The following is a 24,177-nucleotide window of genomic DNA, read 5'->3' as shown; positions in this document are numbered from 1 at the left end:
TGCATGCTAGCCTGTGAGATAGATTTAGACATAAGGGCAGTACACAGTTTCAGTGTCATCTTTACATAAATCAAACATACTAATGGTATAAGAGTCATTGGGAATTAACAGTTAACAAGTAAATACTCAATGTCAGGCCCTGTGTTATGTTTTTGGATACATTGCCTTACTTAATCCTCATAATCTTCTTTTGTTTTTTTTTGTTTTTGTTTTTGAGACAGTCTCGCTATGTAGTTTAGGCTGGTCTCGAACTTGCGGTGAACCTCCTGCCTCAGCCTCCCAAGTGCTGGATTACATGTATGCACCACCACGCCTGGCTAATCCTCACAATTTTTATGAGTAGGCTTCATCCCTCTTTTACTGATCAAGCACTGAATTTAAAGGAAAATGAAGTAATTTAGCTCCAAGGTAGAAGTTGTGGAGCTACTTTTCTTGGCTAAGGCATATTGCAGGGCCTTCCTTCTACTTTGAATAGAATATGTTCAATATGTGTTATACACTGGGAACATAATGAATTTTTTTATTGACAGAGTTCTTTAATATGTATGTGTCCCATATAGGATTGTTTACTTAATACGACAATTTAAAAAACAAATAGCTATTGATTAATTTATTACTGTTAAAGATAATTTAAAATTTCTCTGAAATGATACCAGTTTTTTATATGCTTCAGTTGCCCTTTTCAAAACAATGACATCCTATTGATTAATCACATTTTAGTTTCCTGGATTGAGTAAATTGGGAATCATACATTTGGTACATCTCTTATGCTTTACAACTGCTACTCTTGACCAAGATTTCATTCTTTCCTCATGTGGGTGGACCAGAAAGAAATTCTTGTAAACCACAATTGTTTGAATGGAGTTATACATTTGATTATTAATAAATACTTCTATTTTCTAAATACTGTATAATTTTCTGTAATATTTTTGTGAAATTTTGTAATTACTAAAATTTTCAATAAACAAATATCTCATCTTATAAATGAAATTCTGAAACCGAACATTTAATAAAACTTGTTAGCAGCTCTATTGTAAATTGGAAAAGTAGTAATGGCTGGTTGGTGATTTGCCATCACAAAAATATGTGCTTTTCCCCTTCTCTTTGTTAAGAAAGGAGTGTGAGAGAGAAGCATAGTAGTACATTTTGTTTCAAGGATAGTAAATTTCTACCTTGGAATTTTTTTCTTAGAAGATAATGGAATTTTTTTTCTCCTTTGAAAAAAAGAGAAAAATGATTCAAGTAAATAAATTATTGAGTTCACATTTAGTAAAAATATTATTTTGTGGAAAATATATTTTTATTTTTTCTAGTTCTCAAAGAATCACACTTTTATATCTGAATATATATAAATTAAATTTATATAGTTGAGCTTAAATCTATATAATACAGATGAAACATTATCAGAGAATTATAGAACAGTTTTTATAATCTAAACCCCACCTTTCAATAAAGTTGTGAATCAGTAAGAGTTCATCCTGTGGATTTCAAAATGTTGAAGTTCTGATTGAGTATGAACAACTTTGTTATTTTCTAAATGATTAATAATGCCTTAAGCAAATAAATTAATGGGCTTTTACAATGAGAGATTTACTGAGTTAAAATGTACAAAAGTTTAAGAAAATATACAGTTGAGGTCTGCGCACGCCCTACCGAGGTCCCGAGTCGCGCAGAACACACCAAATCAGCCCGCTGCAGGTAGGCAGGTCTGTGCACGCCCTACTGAGGTCCCGAGTTGCGCAGAAGATGCCGAATCACCCCACTGCAGACAGGCAGGTCTGTACACGCCCTACCGAGGTCCCGAGTTGCACGGAAGACGCGGAATCACCCCACTGCAGACAGGCAGGTCTGCCCACGCCCTACCGAGGTCCCGAGGTGCGGGGAACACGCCAAATCAGCCCACGCCCCAGCAACAATCCACTGGACCACCCCCCCGCTCCTATGTACAATCATCTGGTTCCACACTACAAAGATGCAGAGGACACCAGACCACCAGACCACGGTACTGAGTCCCGCTGCTCCCGGCCTAGAGGAAGGGCCTTCTCGGTCACCATCCTTCCCGCTGCTCCCAGCCCAGAGGAAAGGGCTTTTGGGCCACCTGTCCCGCTGCTCCTGGCACAGAGGAAGGGGCTTCATGGCCACCATCCCTCCCGCTGATCCTGGCCCAAAGGAAGGGGCTTCCAGGCCACCATCCCTCCCGCTGCTCCCAGCCCACAGGAAAGGGCTTTTAGGCCACCATTCCTACTGCTGTTCCCAGCCCCTGTCCCACCTCTCCCAGCTCAGAGGAGGTAATCGGGGCAGGTGCTAACAGCCCCCCGCCCCAGTCGAAATGCGAAAGCACGTAAATAAGTCTCAAAACCAAACTTCCAGATCACCTACAGCAACCCCAAAGGGAAATGAGATGGAACACTCTGATACTCAACCACCTGGACCCACTGAACTGGCAACAAAAGGACATCTGGAAAAAATGAAATCAGAAATAATTTCTCATATAACAGGAGAAATTGTGCCCCCAGTGCAAGACATGATTAATAAATCTAGAGAGGAACTCAGGACCATGATGGAATCCCAACATAGGAACCAAATGGAATCCATAAAACAGATGCAAATAGATTTCCAGGACATGAAAAACTCCACTGAAAGTCTACACAGCAGAATGAGCCAATGTGAGGACAGAATTTCAGATATAGAAGATAAGATTGCAATTAGTGACCAGGAAAAGAAAAATTGCTTCAAAATTATAAGGGAACAAGAGAGATCAATCCAGCAGCTGCTAGATGATGCAAAGAAGAATAACATAAGACTGATTGGGCTCAATGAAGAAATAGGAGAGAGTGCAGATGACGTAAAAAAATCTCTTCACAGAAATAATGGCAGAAAACTTCCCAAGCATGGGAAAAGAGCTTAACATACAGATAAGTGAGGCATATAGGACTCCAAATAGCCTTGATCAAAAAAATCTACACATAGGCATATAATTGTTAAGATTCCAGAAACTCAACAGAAGAACAAAGTTCTCCAAGCAGTTAGAGAAAAAAAAAATCACATAAAAGGAAAGCCCATGAGAATCACAGCAGACTTCTCAACACAAACCATAAAGGCAAGAAGAGGTTGGAGTGACATATTCCAAGCTCTAAAAGAAAACAGCCTCCAACCCAGATTGATGTACCCTGCAAAACTCTCTTTCAAAATTGATGGAGAAATAAGATACTTTCACGACAAAGAGCACCTTAGGAACTTCGTGAATACCAAACCAGCACTCCAAAGAATTTTACACAATATCCTAGGAACAGACATTGAGGATCACAACCCCAGGAAGCAAAGCAGAATGAACCCATCTGGCAGGACAAGAAATTAAATGTAAAGGGGGAGAACCTAACAAAAAGAAAAAGTCATGGCAATGACAAGTCAATACATTTCAGTTATAACCATCAACGTTAAATGGTCTCACTTCACCAGTCAAAAGAAATAGACTGGCAGAATGGGTCAAGAAGCAAGATCCAACAATATGCTGCATACAAGAAACACACATAATTCAAAGAGAAACTCATAGATTGAAAGTTAAAGGGTGGAAAACAATACTCCATGGGACAGAAACCGGAAAAAAAGCAGGAGTAGCTATCCCTCTTGGCAGATCAAGTAGATTTCAAACCAACACTGATTAAGAGAGATGAAGAAGGACACTACATCCTTGTAAAGGGAACCATCCAAGAGGAAGAGATGATAATCATAAATATCTATGCCCCAAACACTAGTGCACCCAACTATATAAAACAAATACTAACGGACATGAAAAGTCATATATGCACTAATACAGTTGTACTGGGGGACCTCAACACCCCACTGTCACAAATAGATAGATCAACTAGACTAAAAATAAGTAATGAAATACTAGAACTCAATCGAACTCTTGAACAAATGAACTTAACAGATGTTTACACCCCACAAAATCAGAATACACATTCTTCTCAGCTGCACATGGGTCATTCTTCAAAATAGACCACATACTCACACATAGAACATGTTTAAGTAAGTGCAAAGGAATTGAAGTTATCCCCTGTATATTATCAGACCATAGTGCGATGAAATTGGAGATCCATAGCAGAAGAAACTCAAAAAATTTCATAAACATGTGGAAATTGAACAGCACACTTCTGAATAACCAATGGGTCCCAGAGGAAATTAAAGAAGAAATCAGACAGTTCCTTCAATTAAATGACAATGACAGTACAACATATCAGAATCTATGGGACACAATGAAAGCAGTCTTATGAGGGAAATTCATAGCAGTGAATACACATATTAGGAAAACAAAACGAGCCCAGTTAGACAGCCTGATGCTGAACCTCAAGCTTCTAGATAAAGAAGAGCAGGACAACCCCAGAGCTCATTCAAGGAGGAAATTATAAGGATCAGAGGAGAAATCAATGCAATGGAGACTAAGAGAATGATACAAAAAATCAATGAAGCCAAGAGTTGGTTCTTCAAAACAATCAACAAAATTGACAAACCTTGACCAACCTTGTCAGAAAAAGGAAAGAAAAGCCCCAAATCCATGCAATTAGGAACGAAAAGGGTGAAATTACAACAGACCCAGCAGAAATCCAGAGGACCATCAGTACCTACTTCCAGAACCTATACGCCAATAAGATGGACAACACAGAAAAAATGGACCGATTCCTAGATACATATGAATTACCAAAGTTAAACGAAGAGGACTTAAAAATTCTGAACAACCCAATATCAACCAATGAAATTGAAAACGTAATTAAAAACTTATCAACTAAGAAAAGCCTGGGCCCTGATGGCTTCACTGCTGAATTCTACAAGACATTAGAGAGGAACTGCTGCCACTACTGTTTAAACTCTTCAGTGAAATTGAAAGGGAAGCAATACTTCCAAATTCATTCCTGGAAGCACACCTTGATTCCCAAAGCAAGAAGGACCCAACCGAAAAGGAGAGCTATAGGCCAATCTCACTAATGAACATAGATGCAGAAGTCCTTACTAAGATACTGGCAAACAATGCAGAAGATCATACACCCTGATCAAGTGGAATTCATCCCAGGGATGCAGGGATGGTTCAATTTACGAAAATCAATCAATGTAATACACTATATCAATAGAGCCAAGGACAAAAACCATATGATTATCTCCATAGATGCAGAAAAAGCATTTGACAAAATCCAACATGCATTTATGATAAAAAACCCTACAAAAAATTGGAATAGATGGTCTCGACCTCAAACTGATAGAAGCCATCTATGAAAAACCAACAGCCACAATATCATTGTAAATGGTCAAAAACTGAAATCCTTCACACTAAAATCAGGAACAAGACAAGGATATCCACTATCACCACTCCTGTTCAATATAGTTCTGGAAACATTAGCCACGGCAATTAGACAAGAGAAAGAAAGAAATAAAAGAAATAAAAATAGGAAATGAAGAAGTCATTGTCATTATTTGCAGATGACATGATACTCTATATAGAAGATCCCAAGAACTCCACCAAAAGTCTTCTAGACTTAATAACCAAATTCAGTCAAGTAGCTGGTTACAAGGTCAACACACAAAAATCAATAGCTTTCCTCTACACCAATGACAGACTCACTGAGAGAGAAATAGGGCAAATAATTCCTTTCACAATAGCATCCAAAAAACTGAAATACCTAGGAATCAACCTAATGAAAGAAATCAAAGATCTCTTCTCTGAAAACTATGACACTCTGAAAAGAGAGATTGAAGATGATATCAGAAAATGGACAGACTTCCCCTGCTCTTGGGTAGGAAGGATTAATATAGTGAAAATGGTCATACTTCCAAAACTGCTATATAGATTTAATGCAATTCCAATTGAGATCCCAGCAGCATACTTCATGGACCTTGAGAAAACAATCCAAAAATTCATTTGGAACAAGAAGAGACCCAGAATAGCAAAAGCAATTCTAGGTAACAGAGACATGGCAGGGGGTATCACAATCCCCAACCTGCAACTCTACTACAAAGCTACTGTGATTAAAAACAGCATGGTCCTGGCAAAGAAACAGACTTGAGGACCAGTGGAACAGATTAGAAGATGCAGAAACAATGCCAGACACACTCAGCCATCTCATCTTCGATAAAGGAGCCAAACACCCTCACTGGAGGAAAGATAGCCTCTTTAATAAATGGTGCTGGAAAAATGGGGCTTCAACTTGTCAAAGATTAAAACTAGGCCTATATCTCTCACCATGCACTACACTAAAATCAAAATGGATTAAAGATCTAAATATTACAATAGAAACTCTCAACCAGTTGGAACAGAGGTTAGGTAGAACCCTTGAAGACATCGGTATAGGAAAAGATTTTATGAATGAAACCTCAGTTGCCCTTGAACTAGCACAAACAGCAAGTGGGATCTCTTCTTATTTAAAGGCTTCTGCACCGCAAGAGAAACGACTAGCAGTGTGAAGAGACAACCCACAATGTGGGAAGAAATCTTCACCTCTTCCTCAGACAAAGGTCTACTATCTTGAATCTATAAAGAACTTAAAAAGATCAGACCTCCCAAATTTAAAGACCCAATCCAAAAATGGGCATCTGGAATGAACAGACATTTCTCAGACAAAGAAGTAGAAATAGCAAATAAATACATGAAAAAATGTTCAACATCACTGGTCATTCAAGAGATGCAAATGAAAACAATGCTGAGATTCCACTTCACTCCAGAAAGAATGGCTGCTATCATGAAATCAACCACTAACAAATGCTGACGGGGCTGTGGGGAAAGAGGAACCCTGCTCCACTGCTGGTGGGAGTGTAGGCTGGTGCAAGCACTGTGGTAATCAGTATGGAGATACCTCAAAGAACTAGGACTGGAAGTCTCATTTGACCCTGCTATTCCACTGCTGGGGATCTTCCCCAAAGAATTAAAAGAATCATACCACAGTGATATATGTGCGCCCATGTTCATAGCAGCACAGTTTGTGATAGCTAAAACTTAGAAACAGCCCAAATGCCCATCAACTGGAGACTGGATAAAGAAAATGTGTTTTATTTAATAAAATGGAGTACTACTCAGCCATAAAAAATGAGAAATTAGAGATATTTATAGCTAAGTGGATGCACATTGAGGCAATACTCTTAAGTGAAATAAATAGGACACACATGTATAAATACCAAATAGTTTCTCTGGTGTGAGGAACTGTAAATAAGGACTAAATGTATAATAGATAATGTGAAATAGGAAGAAAGGGGGTAAAGGGGAAGGAAGTGGGAGGGCTAGGGGAAAGGATAGAAGGGAATGGGATTAATATGAGAAAATGGAAAACTAGGAACAAAATCTTTGTAAATAGGGAGGACTGGAGGGGTTGAAGGGAGGGCTGGGCAAGGGTGAAAAATAAGAACCAAGAGAGACTTTGTGAAGGTGCAAATTTCCAATGATGAATGTGATTATATTGTATACCTAAAATGTACCAATGATTAGAATGAATAATCGATTGTGCAAAATAGGAAGAAAAGGTCCAAAGGGGTAGGGGTAGTGGGAGGGGCAGGGGAAAGGAAAGAAGGGAAAGGAAAAATGATGAGAAATGGAAATAAAGTCTTTGTAAATAGGGAAAGGTGGAGGGCGTGAAGGGAGGGCTAGGAATGCGGAAAAATAAGAACCAAGATGCTTTATGTAAAGGTACAATTCCCAATGAGAAATGTAATTGTATTGTATACCTACAATGTACCAATAAAAGAATTTAATAAAAAAAAAATTTAAAAAAAGAAAATACACAGTTATATCTGTGAAATTTTAAATTTGAAAAAACTTGCTACATTACTGGAATATTAGGAGGAAACTAGCAAACATTTCTTATGTTCAAGGCATCAGAATAGACACACTCTTTTTGCTGGTAAAGTTCCATAGTTAAGCTTATCATCCTGATTAGCTTCAGAGAAACCTGGAAGATTAGTAAAGCATGCTTCTGGGTGTGTCTAAGGGGTTATTGGGGGAATAACCTTGGGGACTAGATCTGGATCCTGGCCTCTTCCTCTCTGGCTCTTTGAAGACTCTGCTTTCTGCTTTCCAGATACATTATCATGATTTGAGCCAGCTTTTCTCCCCCATTCCCTTCTGCCATGATGCTTCTACCTTGAAGCCAGGAGACAATGGTTTGATACCTTTTAAATCCTAAAATTAACCTCTTCTTTTTTAAATTGTAGGTGCCAGTTATTTTGTCCCAGTAGTATGAAAGCTGGCTATATAAATATTATATATATATATATATAAATATAAATATTGTGTTGGTCACCTTTTCTCAAAAATGATACAGTAGTTTGATCTGCACTGACAGTCTGTTGGAACACAAATCATTTCTTCAACTGTTATAAGAAATCCCTTCGAAACCACAATGTTTGCATTTACAGTTATAATACTACCTTTGATGTACATATGCTAAGCATGTACTGATGTGTACATGCTTTGATCAAATGGAATCTACAAGTTGCAACAGAAGTTTCATTTGCGAACATTGAGCTTTTTAGTTATTGGAACAAATTCTTAATTTTTCCAAATAAACTGAATAAACATCTGACTTCTGTATTTCTTTTTTTTTTTTGTACTGGGAATCAAACACAGGCCCTCATGTTTGCCAAGTAGGCACTCCACCACTGAGCTACATCTCTGGCCCATCTGTACTTCTTTTGCAAATTATATATTACATATGTAGATACAACAGTTTTTAATGGTGAAATTCTCTTTGCCCTTTAAAATTATTTTTATTCTGGAAGCAATTTATTCTATATGCATATATAATTTATATATAATTTATCTTACCATTTTGAATATTTAACAGTTTTTATTTAAGTAGGTATATGCTTTGTCTTCCTTTCTTTTATACTTATTAGACATGGTGGGCTAATATAAAATATTGCAAAGCTGAACACAAATAGCAAACCCATCATAGACTGAAGAATACCAAAACACTCAAAGTAAAATGACAATTTTTAGCAGTTAATAATCTTTATTAGTGTAAGGCCAAGTTGACACACTGCCTATGGAATGTGGAATTGACCTAGTAATAAGAGTTTTAAACTTAAAAGATTTAGATCAATACATTTAACAGTGAACTCACCTGTGTTAATTATGTAAATATGGTAAAATAAAATTGATCAGTTTGAAAAATATGTAAAGAAAGTTGTCACTTTTCTTAAGTGTAAGCATCAGTTATTGTTGGAGTCATAAGCATCTGTCATTCATCCTATCAAAGCTAAAAGCATTATTTAACCTTGTTCTGACTATATGAAAGCATAAACAGCACAATAAAAAATTATTCTTTGCTTAATGTGACTTAACATTCTCCTTTGGTTGCAACTCTGTTGCCCTGCTTCTTCCATTTGGAAATTCTTGATTAGGAAATTACCAAATACCTGTCTCCTAGTGTTGATTCCCATTGTTACATAATTTTCAAAATCATTGAAGTTGTGCATTTGTATCGTAGCCCTTCCCATTACTTGCTTCAGTTTAGCATATGGCAGCAGAATTCTCGAGATGTGTGATTATGTTTAACATTTAGTATACTTTACAGTAAGAATTGTCTTATTGAAAAAAAAAAAGTCAGGCATGGTTGTGCAGTCTTGTAATCCCAGCACTCAGGGAAGCTGAAGCCAGGAGGATTGCTGGGAGTTTGAGGCCAACCCGGCCTACATAGTTAGTTCAAGACTTGCCTAAACTACAAAGTGAGACCCTGTCTCAAAAAAACAAAAAAAGAGAGTCATTTTGCACATTTAGATTGTGTTATTAGTACTTTGTATTTGTAACATCTTCTTTTTAAATAATGATAGTGTATGGCATCAGGAACAAAACTTCAACAAGTTCAGTGTAATTTGATGGTAGATGGTAAAATTACATACTGTATAAGATCATTAGTTTTTCATGGCAGTACCCCGTACTTCTGGCAATAAAACACTATGTGCCCGATGTATTTTATTTTTGTTTGTAAGCTATACATTTTTTAGATGTTCAGACCCTGACTTTTTTTTTAATATTGCCAATAGAATAAAGACAGCCATGATGTGGAGTTTTCATGACACAGATAACTCCGTGGTTATCAGTGTGTTAGTCACTTCGTGCCATGTTTTCATTGCTGAAGAATCAACTTATCAACATATTACAAGTTAACTAAAAGATTATTTTAGATAATTGCAAATCTTGGGGAAGTTCCAGTAGTTTATCACACTCCAGTTTCGGCCCTATTTCAACCTAGTCTTAAATGTTAATATTTAACAACTGTTTAGCATATATGGTGATAATAAAAGGGACCTTGGAAATCATCTTATCAAATTTTCTATCTCAGATTTCCTTCAACAGTGTTCCTGACAATAGTGTACCTACTGAGCCATTCTAGTTCACTGTCTGTAAAGCAACCCTTTGCAATGTTGAAGGGTTCCTACTTCTAATTTTTCCTACTCTAGAGGTGAAATCCATATTTTGATGAATTTAATATATTGCTCTCTATGTAACATACCTTCAAACATTTGAAAATTGTTAAACGTGTAGGATAATTCTTAGGCTAAATATACCGTATTGTCACTTTATTATATGGCATGTTTTTCAGGTCAGCTAATGCTAGATACCGTTATAAATGTTCTGTATTTTTAATTTTTTCCTCTCAATGTGACATCCAGAATAGGATAGTCCCTGGAAGACATGATTATATTGTGTACTCTTCTCTTGAATTGTGAGGTTTAGGGTGTATGTTTGTATATTGTGTATAATATATATAGGCTTAAGTACTGTAATTTATATGTAGTTAATTAAGAATTGTTTTGTAGTTAGGATGACAGTTGTGAACAATTTTCTCTTCATGACCCAAGCTCATATTACTAACTGAAGTTGTCATGTGTTCTTAAGGATAATTTAAATGAACATAGAGTTTGTGAAAACCTGACAGATACTAACTATAACTCAGCTAGTGGGCAACATTATAATTTATTTATAGCTGTGTATTGTAGTTATTAATGAACTACTGTAGGATGAGGGCAAATTCTAGTATTTTTTGTGTGAAATTGTTCCACATGAGAAAAGTTGGTATTATGTAGTAGTGGTAAGTACTCACAAAATGTTAACCTATTTGCAATAAATACAATTAATAATGTACATAAAAGAATGAAATTAAGTTAATTTTCTATGACAAAAAGAATTATTCATGAACAGAAAGTGGACAGCATAGATTTGATGACAGGAAGGTTGTATCTAACCTGAATTACTGAGTGACCTAGGAAGCTTGCTCAAAGGGATTACAGAATAATTATGTTAATATGCAATTATCACCTCATTTCTTCTGTAGTAACCTCAAGATGTAGTGTAGTGAGGGTGTTATAGCAAGTGCTGATAGTTTGCAAAAATACTGATGTTTGAGATTTCTGAGACAATAAGTCTAGCTTGAGGCGTATAAGTGATGATCTGTCATCTTGAAGACAGATCTGACCTTTGTACATTTTTTAATGCTCACAGTATATAACTAGAGGCAGTTATAGCTGTAGAACTCATTATGATTTTCTAGAAACTGAAATATGTTTTATGTAGATTTAAAATTCCCATTTGCAGCTTTTTAAAAAGTGTGTGACATTTTTAAGGAGCATCTTTGAATTGAGTTAAAAGAAAAATTCTATAATTATATGATTATATGGCAGAGGATTTAATAATTATGTCTAAACATAGTTCTAAAAGATCCTAATTTATATAGCAAATTCACTGAATTCATTGAATTGAAATTTGGAGTCTAAACAACATAGTATTATAGTCTATTTTTTGTAAAAACCTAATGAATAATCCCTATCTTCAAATATGTCTCTACTTTCTTATAGTACCATAAACTGGTACTGATGACTGTGTTAAGTGTATTTGAACATATAAAAGTTGTTAAAAACTCTTTGAGACAGCATAAAATTAGTTTATAGATCAAATACTTTCTCATCTGGATGCTGTATAATCTTCTGTGAACATAGTGAAATAAATGTTGTAATTCTAGATACATTATTCATGGCAAAAGAGTTTGATCCATTGGTTTTCTTTGTATCTTAATGTAGCAGCTATGAGTTTTGAATACTGTCATTAAGAACAAGTACATTTGGAAAATTTTATAATTAGAATATATTCTGAAAATTAAACCAGAAAAATGTTTAATATACAAGCTTAGTCAATTTCTTAAAGCATATTTTTGATGTAGATTTTTATTATTAATGTACTAAGAGTGCCTTGATCATTATCTAAAACAGAGTTACTCTTATTTATGGGGCAATCAAGCCATGTTTCATTTATGAAGATGTGAAGAAAATCTTTCTTTCTTAAAGAAAGCCTAGTTTTGTATATTTTAACAATATATACTTTGATTTTTTTGTTAGATATGTTTTGTTTTGTATGTTCTGCATATATTTTTTTGTTTTTGAGCAAAACAGTTTGGTATCTTCACAATGTAATCTTATGAAAAGCTTTTATAAAGCCATTTTGGTAATGAGGACGCAGTCTCCAAGCCGACATGATGTTCTCATAGTTTGTCACCCTGCTGTTCAGGGGGTACCAGTGAAGTTGCTTTAAATGGGAAGCGTCTGTTCCATCTCTGAACCTCTAACACCATAACAGATGGGTGGAACATAGAACATGGAAGGTTTTACCTCTGAGGTGGTAACAGTGAAGCCACTCATTAACACTGAATTTACCACTTCGTTAGCAACGCTGCTTCCTGTTGAGAAAAGCTAATATAGGCTTTCAAATTGACTGAGCATATATTTGTCTACCTCTGTGATTATGATAAATAGGAACAGAAAGTGTCTTTCAGGCTACTTTTTTTAAACTATCATTTATTTCAGATTTATGAGATTGTTACTACTGAGGCATTATACTTTTTTGTACCTAATTTAATGAGAACAGGAATGAGTAATAGTGTAACATCAAAGCTTACTTTTTGTTGACATTTGTACACTCCTTCCTAACACATGTTTATGTGCTGCCCATTTTTAACTTATGTGTTTGTGATGTAGAGACTCCTGCTGAGTGCTGCATTAGCACCATTTTGGGGCGATATCATTGAATATGATCTTATTGAAAGTCTATTTTTATTACTGTGGAAGTTTGCCAGATTCAAAACAGAATTTTAAAACCTATGAGGGGTGGAATAATGCCAAAGAAAGATATCTGTAATGTTTGTTTGTAATTAAACATTTTGTGGAAAGAATAAGATCATTATATAAATGCTTGTTCTAAGTTAGGAGGTAAGAAAAAAGTAATTATAAACAATTATTTATTCTTGAACTAGATTTAATGTTTTACAAATTATGAAATTGGTACCATAAAGGATAGTAGAAATAATGAAATTCATTTAAAGTGTTTCTGATTTCTAAATACTGGATTGTAAAGTCTTACTGTTTAAAATAGTATTATTCACCTTACAAAGTAAAAAGACTGTAAAAGAAAATTGTGCAGGCTTATTCTTTGTCTGAGGAGTAGAATCCTAGTCTGTCTTATTTACTATTATATGTCTAATAACTACAGCTGTGCCTAGCACGTAGTAAATACTCAATAAATATTTGGAGAATGACTGAACTGCACTTACTACTATGTACAAGAGGAAAAGAAGTATAAAATTTATGCCAGTACTTTAAATAGTTAACATCTGTAGTTGGCAAGTAGCAACTTCTTTCTAAATAGTGAAAAAGATTTTTGGAAACATTGAAAACTTTGCACAGTTGCTCAGTCAAAAAATCAGAACCACATTGGATCTAGATGGAGTTTAATAGAATGGAGTATCTAAATTTCATAGGAAGAAAATTTTTCTTTTTATATTTTAGGCATTTTTTTCTTTGATTTTGCATTTGTGTTTTTGTTCATTCAACACATACTCATTTATTTAACAAATAATGCATCTATGCCAAGTGCTGTGCTAGGTTCTAGAAATATGGTGGTGACTACTTTGTAGCCCCTGCCCATAAAGAGCTTATATTCTTCTAGTACAGGCAATTCCAGTACAATGTGGCCATTTTTAAGAGCAGGAGAAGAACAGGGTGCAGGAGAACTCTTTGGAGAAAGACAGTAATTATACTCGTGGTGTGAATGTCTCTCAAATATGAGTTTCTTATCCTTATAAAGTATTGTGCTATCTACTCAATGATTAATTCTATCATCAAAAGTGTTTCAGTATTTTTATCTGTATGAAAGAAACTAAAAAACAATTATGTTTTGATGGAAAAAATTTTTAGGTCACTGCACTAGACTATAAGATCACAAATAGGATAATTACTTTTGGGGGATATCTGGAATTTGGGAGCTCAGGGTATGAAATTTTAACATAAAATTTAATCTACATTTTACTAATTTAGGATTAGATAATTTGAATGAGGAATACATGAAACTGTGATTAAAACTTTTTTTACTGTTGGAATTTTAGGAGAACATTAAACATCTTAAGAGCAAAGCAATCAAATATTTTCAAAAATAAAAATCATTGTTTTAACACAAACAATTGATATTGATAGACAATATCTTAATTCAGACAAAGTTCTTCAGTGAATAGTATTTTGTTATCTTCCTCAGGAATTAGCTCTTAAGTGACAAAACTTCTCTTTGATATTTGATAATTCACAGTATTCTATAATATAATCTACTTGAGTGAGATAAGTTTATTAGCTGTCTGTATTTGAGGTTTTAGTTTTTTCAGTCTGTAGTATATTAATTTATTGTATGTATGAGTTTGTGTTGCATTTCCCTAGACATTTTGTATATATGCAGTATTGAGTTGTTGCCTAGCAACAGTATTAACTCTTGAGATACTTTTAGAGTGTGTAAGTTTTTTAAAGTGTTTTTTATTCTTGGAAAGTTACTAGGATCTTGATATAAAGAGTAGAAAAATAAAAGTAATAAAAATATGTACTTTCTACTCTCCATACACTAATAGTACTTTTTTCGTGCAAAATCTAAATTTTTGTTTTCCATTTTCTAGACTAAATGTGTTAAATGGGCTTGCCAACAATATGGATGATTTGAAGATAAACACCGATATTACTGGTGCTAAAGAAGAACTCCTAGATGACAACAATTTTATCTCAGAGAACAAGAGTGGAGTTCATAAACCAAAAGATTGTCGAACATCATTTCAGAAAAACAGTTCATTGACTCTGCCTGAAGAACTCTCAAAGGACAAATCTGAAAAAGCCTTAAGTGGAGGCCAGTCTACTTTGTTTATACATGCTGGTGCTCCCACAATTTCTAGTGAAAACTTTACCATACCTACAGGAGCTACTGTTAATGGACCAGTTTCACACTCCTCCATAACTAAGACTTCCAATATGAATAAAGGCAGTGTTTCATTAACCACTGGACAGCCTGTGGATCAGCCAACAACAGAATCTTGTTCAACTTTGAAAGTAGCAGCTGATCTTCAGCTTTCTACACCACAAAAAGCAAGTCAACACCAAGTTCTATTTTTGTTATCAGATGTAGCACATACTAAGAATCCAACCCATTCCATTAAAAAACTACCTACCTCTGCTTCAGTTGGTTGTGACATTCAAAATTCAGTAGGGAATAGTATAAAGTCAGATAGCACTTTAATAAATGAAGTAGAGGTGGGCGAGGATAGTGAAGATTTACTAGTAAAAGATGATGGTGTTAATACAGTAACAGGAATTTCCTCAGGTACAGATGAATTTAGGTCAGAAAATGATACAAACTGGGATCCCCAAAAAGAGTTCATTCAGTTTCTTATAACTAATGAAGAAACTGTGGATAAAGCTCCCACTCACTCTAAAGTAGGTCTAGAAAAAAAGAGAAAGCGAAAAATGGATGTAAGCAAGATAACTCGTTACACTGAGGATTGTTTTGGTGATTCTAATTGTGTACCAAATAAAGCAAAAATGCTAGAAGTTGACCTTATGAAACAGAATGAAGAGGTACAAACAATAGACTCACAGAAATACACATTATCAAAAGTGAAGCCTGAATCAACTGATGAAGACTTGGAATCTGTAGATGCTTTTCAACATCTAATTTATAATCCAGATAAATGTGGAGAAGATAGTTCACCTGTTCATACTAGCACTTTTATTTCAAATACCTTAAAAAAGAAATGTGAAGAGAGTGATCCTGAGTCACCTGCTACTTTTAGTACCGAAGAGCCATCATTCTACCCCTGTACAAAGTGCAATGTGAATTTTAGGGAGAAAAAGCACCTCCACAGGCATATGATGTATCATTTAGATGGGAATAGTCACTTTCGCCATCTTAATGTCCCAAGGCCATATGCATGTCGAGAATGTGGACGGACATTTAGAGATCGCAATTCACTTCTAAAACATATGATTATTCACCAAGAAAGAAGACAGAAGTTGATGGAGGAAATCCGTGAATTGAAAGAACTTCAGGATGAAGGAAGAAGTGCACGATTACAATGTCCTCAATGTGTGTTTGGTACCAATTGCCCTAAAACATTTGTGCAACATGCTAAAACCCATGAAAAAGATAAAAGGTACTATTGCTGTGAAGAGTGTAATTTCATGGCAGTGACAGAAAATGAATTGGAATGCCATCGAGGCATTGCCCATGGAGCAGTGGTAAAATGTCCTATAGTCAATTCTGATGTAGCCCAGAAAAAAACACAAAAGAAGGCTTTCATGAAAGACTCTGTTACAGGATCATCCAAAAAATCAGCTACATACACATGTAAGGTGTGTCCTTTTACCACTTCAGCCAGAAGTATTTTAAAAAAGCACGTGGAATATTTGCATTCCTCGTCATGTGTTGATTCATTTGGTAATTCTCTGGGACTTGATAAAAGAAAAAGTGACACCCCAGAAGAACCTATAGATCTAGATAGCACTAAACCATTAATAAAACAACAGTCAACCACATTTCCAAAGAACTCTGCTTTAAAGCAAGATGTAAAGCGAACATTTGGATCAAGCTCACAATCAAGTAATTTTTCAAAATTCCATAAGCGGCCACATAGAATACAAAAAGCTCGGAAAAGCATTGCCCAGTCAGGTGTAAACATGTGCAGTCAAAACAACTCTCCTCATAAGACTATTATTAAAAGCAGCACTGACCAAAAACCGAAGTATATTCATCAATCAGGAAAAGAAAAATCTAATACCAAGGCAAATAGCAACTATTTATATAGACACAAATATGAAAACTACAGGATGATCAAAAAATCAGGTGAATCATATCCTCTGCATTTCAAAAAAGAAGTTAGTTCATTAAATTCTTTACATCTGTTTTCATCAAGTAATTCTCATAATAGTTTTATTTCAGACCCTCATAACCAAGACACCAAACGGCCAGAAGGCTTCAAGGACCACAGGCGTGTAGCTGTGAAAAGAGTAGCTAAAGAATCAAAGAAGGAAAGTTCTGTTGGAGGAGAAGACTTGGATAGCTATCCTGATTTTTTGCATAAAATGACGGTTGTGGTTTTACAAAAACTTAATTCTGCTGAAAAGAAAGATAGTTATGAAACAGAAGATGATAGTTCCTGGGATAATGTTGAATTAAGTGACTACACTACACAGGCTATAGATGATGAAACCTACAGTGATCTTAACCAAGAACATGTAAACATATTTCCTCTATTTAAAAGCAAGGTGGAAGGTGAAGAGCCTGGAGAAAATGCTACCCTTAGTTATGATCAAAATAATGGCTTTTATTTTGAATATTATGAAGATGGTGGAACTAACAACTTTTTACATGAGATACATGATTCTCAGCATTTAGAAAATGCAGAAACTTCATTATCAAAGCATAGTTCTGTTTTTCATTGGACTGATTTGTCCCTTGAGAAGAAATCATGCCCTTATTGCCCAGCAACATTTGAAACAGGCGTTGGACTATCAAATCATGTCCGAGGACATCTTCACAGAGCAGGATTAAGTTATGAAGCCCGTCATGTTGTATCACCAGAACAGATAGCCACAAGTGACAAAATGCAACATTTTAAAAGAACTGGCACAGGGACACCTGTTAAGAGAGTTAGAAAAGGTAAGTTCTCACATAGATAGAGCTAATGTATTAGTGTTCAAATTTAGAGGATTTGAAAGGTTTGTTTGAATTTGGTCTTTATTAGAATCTAATAATTTCATATTTTAGAATTTATTTTAATAAATTCTGATTACTGTTAAAAAATTTTTTTTTAGCTATAGAAAAATCTGAAACCACTTCTGAACATACTTGTCAACTATGTGGTGGTTGGTTTGATACTAAAATTGGATTATCAAATCATGTTAGAGGCCACCTGAAAAGACTTGGAAAGACCAAATGGGATGCTCACAAATCTCCAATCTGTGTTCTGAATGAGATGATGCAAAATGAAGAAAAATATGAAAAAATCTTAAAGGCATTGAACAGTCGTCGTATTATTCCCAGACCATTTGTAGCTCAAAAACTTGTATCAAGTGATGACTTTCTGTCTCAAAATGTTTTACCTCTTGAAGCATACCATAATGGCCTAAAGACTGAAGCTCTGTCAGTGTCTGCATCAGAGGAAGAAGGGCTGAATTTCTTAAATGAATATGATGAAACAAAACCTGAACTGCCCAGTGGAAAAAAGAATCAGTCTCTTACACTGATAGAACTTCTTAAAAATAAGAGGATGGGAGAAGAAAGGAATTCTGCTCTTTCTCCTCAAAAGATCCACAATCAGACAGCAAGAAAAAGATTTGTTCAGAAATGTGTTCTTCCATTAAATGAAGATAGTCCATTGATGTATCACCCACAAAAAATGGACTTGACTATGCACTCAGGTAAGAGGATACTTACGACTACCTTATGTAATTTTAAAACAGTTAATTATGCATTCTTTAGTGGAATATTTGTGGAAAATACTTTCTCAGAATCTTCTTATTTAAGCTGCTTTTTTTGCAGAACAGATTGGTTATTCTGTCATTTCTGTATAACTCATCAATTGATGCTCATCAGCACTGAACCTCTGCCTCATTTCATGGTCTGAATGTAAGGTGAGAACAAAAGCAAAAGAAGACACACAAGTCAACAACAACAACAAATAAAAAGCTAATCTGTAAAAATAAAATTTGCCAGGGTTAAGGGATGATTACGGGTGGGAGGGAGGTTGATGTTATTCAAAAGCATAGCGTTACTGAAGGCGGAGACCTTTGTCACATCTTTGCCAGTGCTCCAAAGTGGTAATATTCTCAAGATTTAGCTGTTGGTTTTCCCAATGCTTGGGTAAAACAAAACAAAGAAGACTCTTTAAACTGAACGGATTGGTGTCTGTTGTATGTTGTGATTAACCCAGAGAAGCCTCTTCCTCTCCACTTCGTCATTGTAATATGGAATAGTTTGGTTTTGAAGAACTATTGTGAGTATATGAAACATATTTGTTTGGGTTTTTGTATTTGCAATAGTGTTCTATTGATATAGAGATGATTTAGCTTAGTGATTGTACACCAGTAGTTTTTTCCTCTCAAGGAATATTTTGTATATATTGGCAAATGACATGGCAAATAAAGTAGCTGAATTTTATTCAGTATTGCAGGGTCTGGTTTATACTTTTAAGACTAGAAAAATTGTAAGCCTCTTTATAGGTTTCTTTTGGAGATTATAGATTTCTTTTGGAGTGTTGAAGGTTTATATAGATGGTTTCATGATTGGAGTCCCTAACATGAGTGTGTCTGAGGTAATAGTAAGTGGCCAATGGATTAATAATAAAATTACTGTAAGGAAATGTTAATTATTTATTTCTGGCAGACATCGGGATATCCCAAATATTTGTTAATGCAGTTTTGATTTAAGGAAAGATCTTGCGTTTTAAGTGGTCTGAAAAATAATTTATCTAGTTGGGCTTCTGGTTAATAGGGCTCTTTCTTCATACAATGAGAGTCTTTGCAAAGTCAGCTTTCTGTATTTTTCAGAAGGATAAAATGTAAGGAAGATGTGTTAGCTGTGTTGACCAAGCTGTAATATACTTATAACAGGAACTTATACTTGTGGCTTTCATAGTAATGTTGAGGAAACCAGTTGAAACGTGTTGGGGGAGTGAGGGTTGTCTGAGAAGTTAGGAGTTTCTTATTGTTTCAACATGTTTTTCCTGTAATGACTAAGATGTTAGCTTGTTGATCATTTATTTAGCACAAAGATTTTAGCAAAAAACTTCAAATCATTAACTTTCATTATTGATTGCGCATTCCAAGTAATGAACATAAAATGCCCTGAATAAAATGTTGTGTCTAACAGCTGTTCAGTGGTGTGTTTTACCACCTTTTCTCCCAGCCTTCATCAAAAAGCCTAATTTAGTATCAAGCCATTTACGGTTTTGTGGGTAAAACACTTTAATTACCACTTTGTCAACTAGACTTCTTAATTCTTTTTATTGGTAATGTTGTAAGCTTTGAAACTCTTAGAACTATGCTATTCAAATCACAGGGTTGTATTTTATAGTAGGTTTAAAAAATGATCTGCGTAACACAGAAATCTGCAAGAAAGTGATAATAGGTGTTAAATCCAGAGGAGCTTAGAGGTTCATGTCACTCCCTTTCCACTTTTCCAAACAGCATGGGTTGGCTCTAAATAATAACTATAAACTACTAATAATTAACTCCCCCTTCTTATATTAAGTTAAGCTAACTCATGAACGCTTTTGAAACCATCTTTATTGTGGTACTTTTCTACACACTTTAAGCTAAGAAAATTTCACTTTTTGAAGTGAGAACTGGATTATAGTTTTCTTTTGAATGATAGGTATGCCTGTGAAGCTTAGAACATGTGTGCATTGCAATACGACGTTTACAAGTGCTGTTAGCCTGTCCAACCACTTACGCGCTTATGCACGAAAGAAGAGTGCTGGACTTTTGACTGGTACAGGTATGTTTGAACAGATATCACAGCAAGTCTGTTTGATACAATACACTTTTTTTTTCACCATGCTGGTGCTAATTCAGATTATATTTATAACTTTCTTTGGTAAGCATTAGTTGAATCTGAATAGACATTAAATTTCAGCAACTTGTAAACTGTTAACATAATTTTAAGCAAGTGGTTCTTTTTCATTTGGCTCATATTGACTTAATTTGGAGAAAAATAAAAAACCATAAATATTTGGAACTTTTAAGCCCAAATCCCGTTGATCTTAAAGTATGCTATTTTTGATTTTTAAATTTATTTATATTAGTAGATTCCAGTAAGACACCTCTTTGGTGGAAAAAAAAAGATTGTAGTTCTATCTTAGGGAGATGCTTTATTAGAAAAGGAAATTACAGTGAAATTTCAAAAATATAAAATTGATTAAAAAACTAAGCAAACCAATGAGTTTTCTATTAACCTGTAGATCAGATCTTTGAAGATCAGGCCTTAATAATGGTCTGTTCTGACAACTGAATATACTTTTCTTTTAATGCCCCTAAACTATATTTAGGATTAATAAATATATAGCTATACGTGTAAATGCACATTTCTGTGTTATTTTTGGTTGGCTAGGCCAACCTTGCAGATATTCTTCATACTGCTATCAGTGAAACTAATTAGCTTACTCATATGTAATATGCTTCTTAAATCCTACAAAATTTTTGCTGTGCTCTTTCATTTGTAGTCTTTCAAATTATCCTACATCAGCAAATCCAATTTTTTTCACATCTTACAATAAACCCTTTTTCTAAATAGATCTTTATAAATCTTTTTGATTAAAATTCACTTTCCAGTCTTTTTATTTCTCTTGTCCTTTTAGATCACTACCTTCTGCTTTCTCTAGCTGTTGTTTTCTCAACCTTTTTGTTCTTCCTCATGCCCTGTGACTTATATCAAATATGTTCTTGCTGCCAAAAGATACTTGTATTCGTATTGGTGTCTTCATTCTGCTTCTTTACTTTATTCCTTGACTTGATATGCAAATAACCAGGGTGCCTGTTAACCATTTGTATTAACAGGAGGGGAATAGTAGGTTTTACTTCACTAGATTAGGGCTCCTACTGTGGGGTTATAATGTTTATATACCCTCACCTTCATCAGGCTTGGAAGGTGATGCAGATATTAGAGGTAGGGGAAAATGAAAATAAGAGAATGTCGAAATGGGGAATCAGCATCATTGCTATCATAGCCACTAATCTTTATTGAATACTTACTATGTGAATGGCACTATGCAATGTATTTTACATGCATAGCATTTAATAAACAACCATGTGAGAAGTAGGTACTGTGACTCTCTCCATTTCACAGGAAGTTAGGGCCTGGAGAACTTCAACAATTTGCTGAACTTTTATAGTTAATGTGTAGCAGAATTGAAATTCAAGTCATGGCAGTCATATCTTAGATCTTTATCTTTAGTCACTATCCTCTATCGGGATCCTTTTCTTGGATTTCTTATTTTAGAAAGAAGGCAGTTAATTCTTAAATGAAGTTGGCTTTAAGTTAGGGAACATTGTGATGAGAATTGAATAAACAGAGGTCTGGTTAGAACAATAAAAAATGGTTAGCCCTAGTTCAAACTTCAGAGGGCTTGTAAAAAATTCATTCTATTGAAACAGATTATTCAAATGTTCAATGAGACCAAGTCTGTCTAATCCAGACTTTGTTAGTCCATTTAAAAATGTTTTTACCTCATCTGCAGAATCTTTCAAAATGTAGTGACATTACCTTTCATTAAAAAAACTTTATTATTAGAAAAGTAAAAGAGGATGAATTGAGATATAGTCTAGGCCAGTGGTGGGAAACCTATGGCACATGTGCTGAAGCAGGCACACAGAGCCCTCTCTGTCAGCATGTGAGCCAAGTTGCTCCAGCAGCAGAGCATTGGGTAATAGTTGTTTTTCCTAAACTAAAACCTCAGAGTATTCAAGTTTAAATGTGGTGTTAGCACTTTGTTATAAATAAGTGGGTTTTGGGTTGCAATTTGGGCACTTGGTCTCTAAAAAGTTCGCCATCACTAGTCTAGGCCATCAAGAAAAAACAGGAATTGTTTTTATTTAAATTAAATATTAATCAAAATGTCAGAAGTGTTAGAAAATAAAGTTTTGTGTGATATTCCTTGGCAAAAAGAATGGAAATGAAAACCTGAAGAAGGTCCAAGGTGGTTTTACACAACTAGTACTCACTTTTAAGAAACAAAAAATTTGCTTCTTTTTCTTAAAAATTCTAAAGTACTTTGCCCTTATTTTTAAAATCTTCTTGATCAGTAGAGCTATACAGATGATGTCTTTGCAACTTATTTGTGCCAAATAAGTTCTTATGCAACTTTATTAATGTTTTTAGTTTCTTAGATGGAGAATTCTGTTTATAAGCTCCACATACCATATTCCTCACCCACATCAGTATCACAAAGCAGTGGTTCCAACCTATGAGGTTTCCAGTGGCTTATTAAAAGGAATTCATCAGTTCATAGGAGTAATAAGCATCACTTTTTAAAGAATATAAATAGCTCCTCTTATGATGAATAAAGTACGAATTCAGGCCAAGTGGTGGTACATGGCTACAGTTCCAGCTACTCAGAAGGCTGAGGTGGGGAAAAAAAATAACAATCATTAAAAAGGACTGGGGATGTAGCTCAGTGGTGCTGCACCTGCCTTGCAAGTCCAAGGTCCTGAGTTTGATACCCGGTACCAAAAACAACAACAATCAGAAGGCTGAGTTGGAAAGATTGCAAGTTTGAAGCTAGCCTGAGTAATTAGCAAGACTCTCTCAAAGTTAAAAAAATAAAAAGGGCTAGGGATATAGCTCAGTGCTAAAGAGCTTGCCTTGCATGAAAAGGAAAAGAAAAGAAGAAAAAGATGCTGAAGATGCAAAGACCGTGTAACATCAATACTGATTCACTTATTACAAGTATAAATTAAAATATGTCCTTCTTGATATTAGGAAAAGGAACTAATGAACAAAATAGAAAAGCTTTAGAATGGAAGGTATCAAAGAGCTAACCATGCTTGGGACAGTTAATTGTCAAAAGAGAATTGCACAGATTACAGTTTTCCCCAGAACTGACTCAGTTTAAGAATTTTCTGTATCTTCAGTTATATGTAATTTATGAAAACATTTTGATTTTCTTAATCTTGGTCTAAAGAGATTAGTATCAGAGGATTTACTTTTTATCCTATATTGTAAATTCAAGGCACACTTAGTTAGAATTAGTTTTTGTTAGTATAGATACCACCTATTCATGGTAGTCTTTCCAGATTTGTCTCTTTGGAGGACTAATGTTTTACATGCTCGTACACATTTTTTTCCTG

General features: G+C 34.9%; 1 protein-coding gene across 36 annotated transcripts in view; it reads left to right on the top strand.

Annotated features, from left to right (window-relative positions):
- The window catches only part of Znf644 (zinc finger protein 644), a 111,365-nt gene that overhangs the window by 71,770 nt on the left and 15,418 nt on the right, over positions 1-24,177 (top strand). For 23 of the 36 annotated variants that reach the window (XM_004841291.4, XM_004841292.4, XM_087213078.1 and 20 more), the window contains 3 exons: positions 14,964-17,992; positions 18,148-18,753; positions 20,708-20,830. The exons of 9 other annotated variants lie outside the window; for them this stretch is intronic. In XM_004841291.4, coding sequence (XP_004841348.2) covers positions 14,964-17,992; positions 18,148-18,753; positions 20,708-20,830 — 3,758 coding nt within the window. The remainder of the gene's footprint in view (positions 1-14,963; positions 17,993-18,147; positions 18,754-20,707; positions 20,831-24,177) is intronic. 4 more of the 36 variants (XM_013070893.3, XM_087213081.1, XM_013070892.3 and 1 more) reach the window with 3 other exon arrangements.

The sequence above is a fragment of the Heterocephalus glaber genome, unplaced genomic scaffold (genome assembly GCF_053883595.1).
Source record: "Heterocephalus glaber isolate CG9 unplaced genomic scaffold, H.glaber_assembly_v1.0 deba00001442, whole genome shotgun sequence".
NCBI lineage: Eukaryota > Metazoa > Chordata > Mammalia > Rodentia > Bathyergidae > Heterocephalus > Heterocephalus glaber.
Note: the sequence above shows the minus strand (reverse complement) of the source record. Positions and strands in the feature narration are given on the sequence as shown.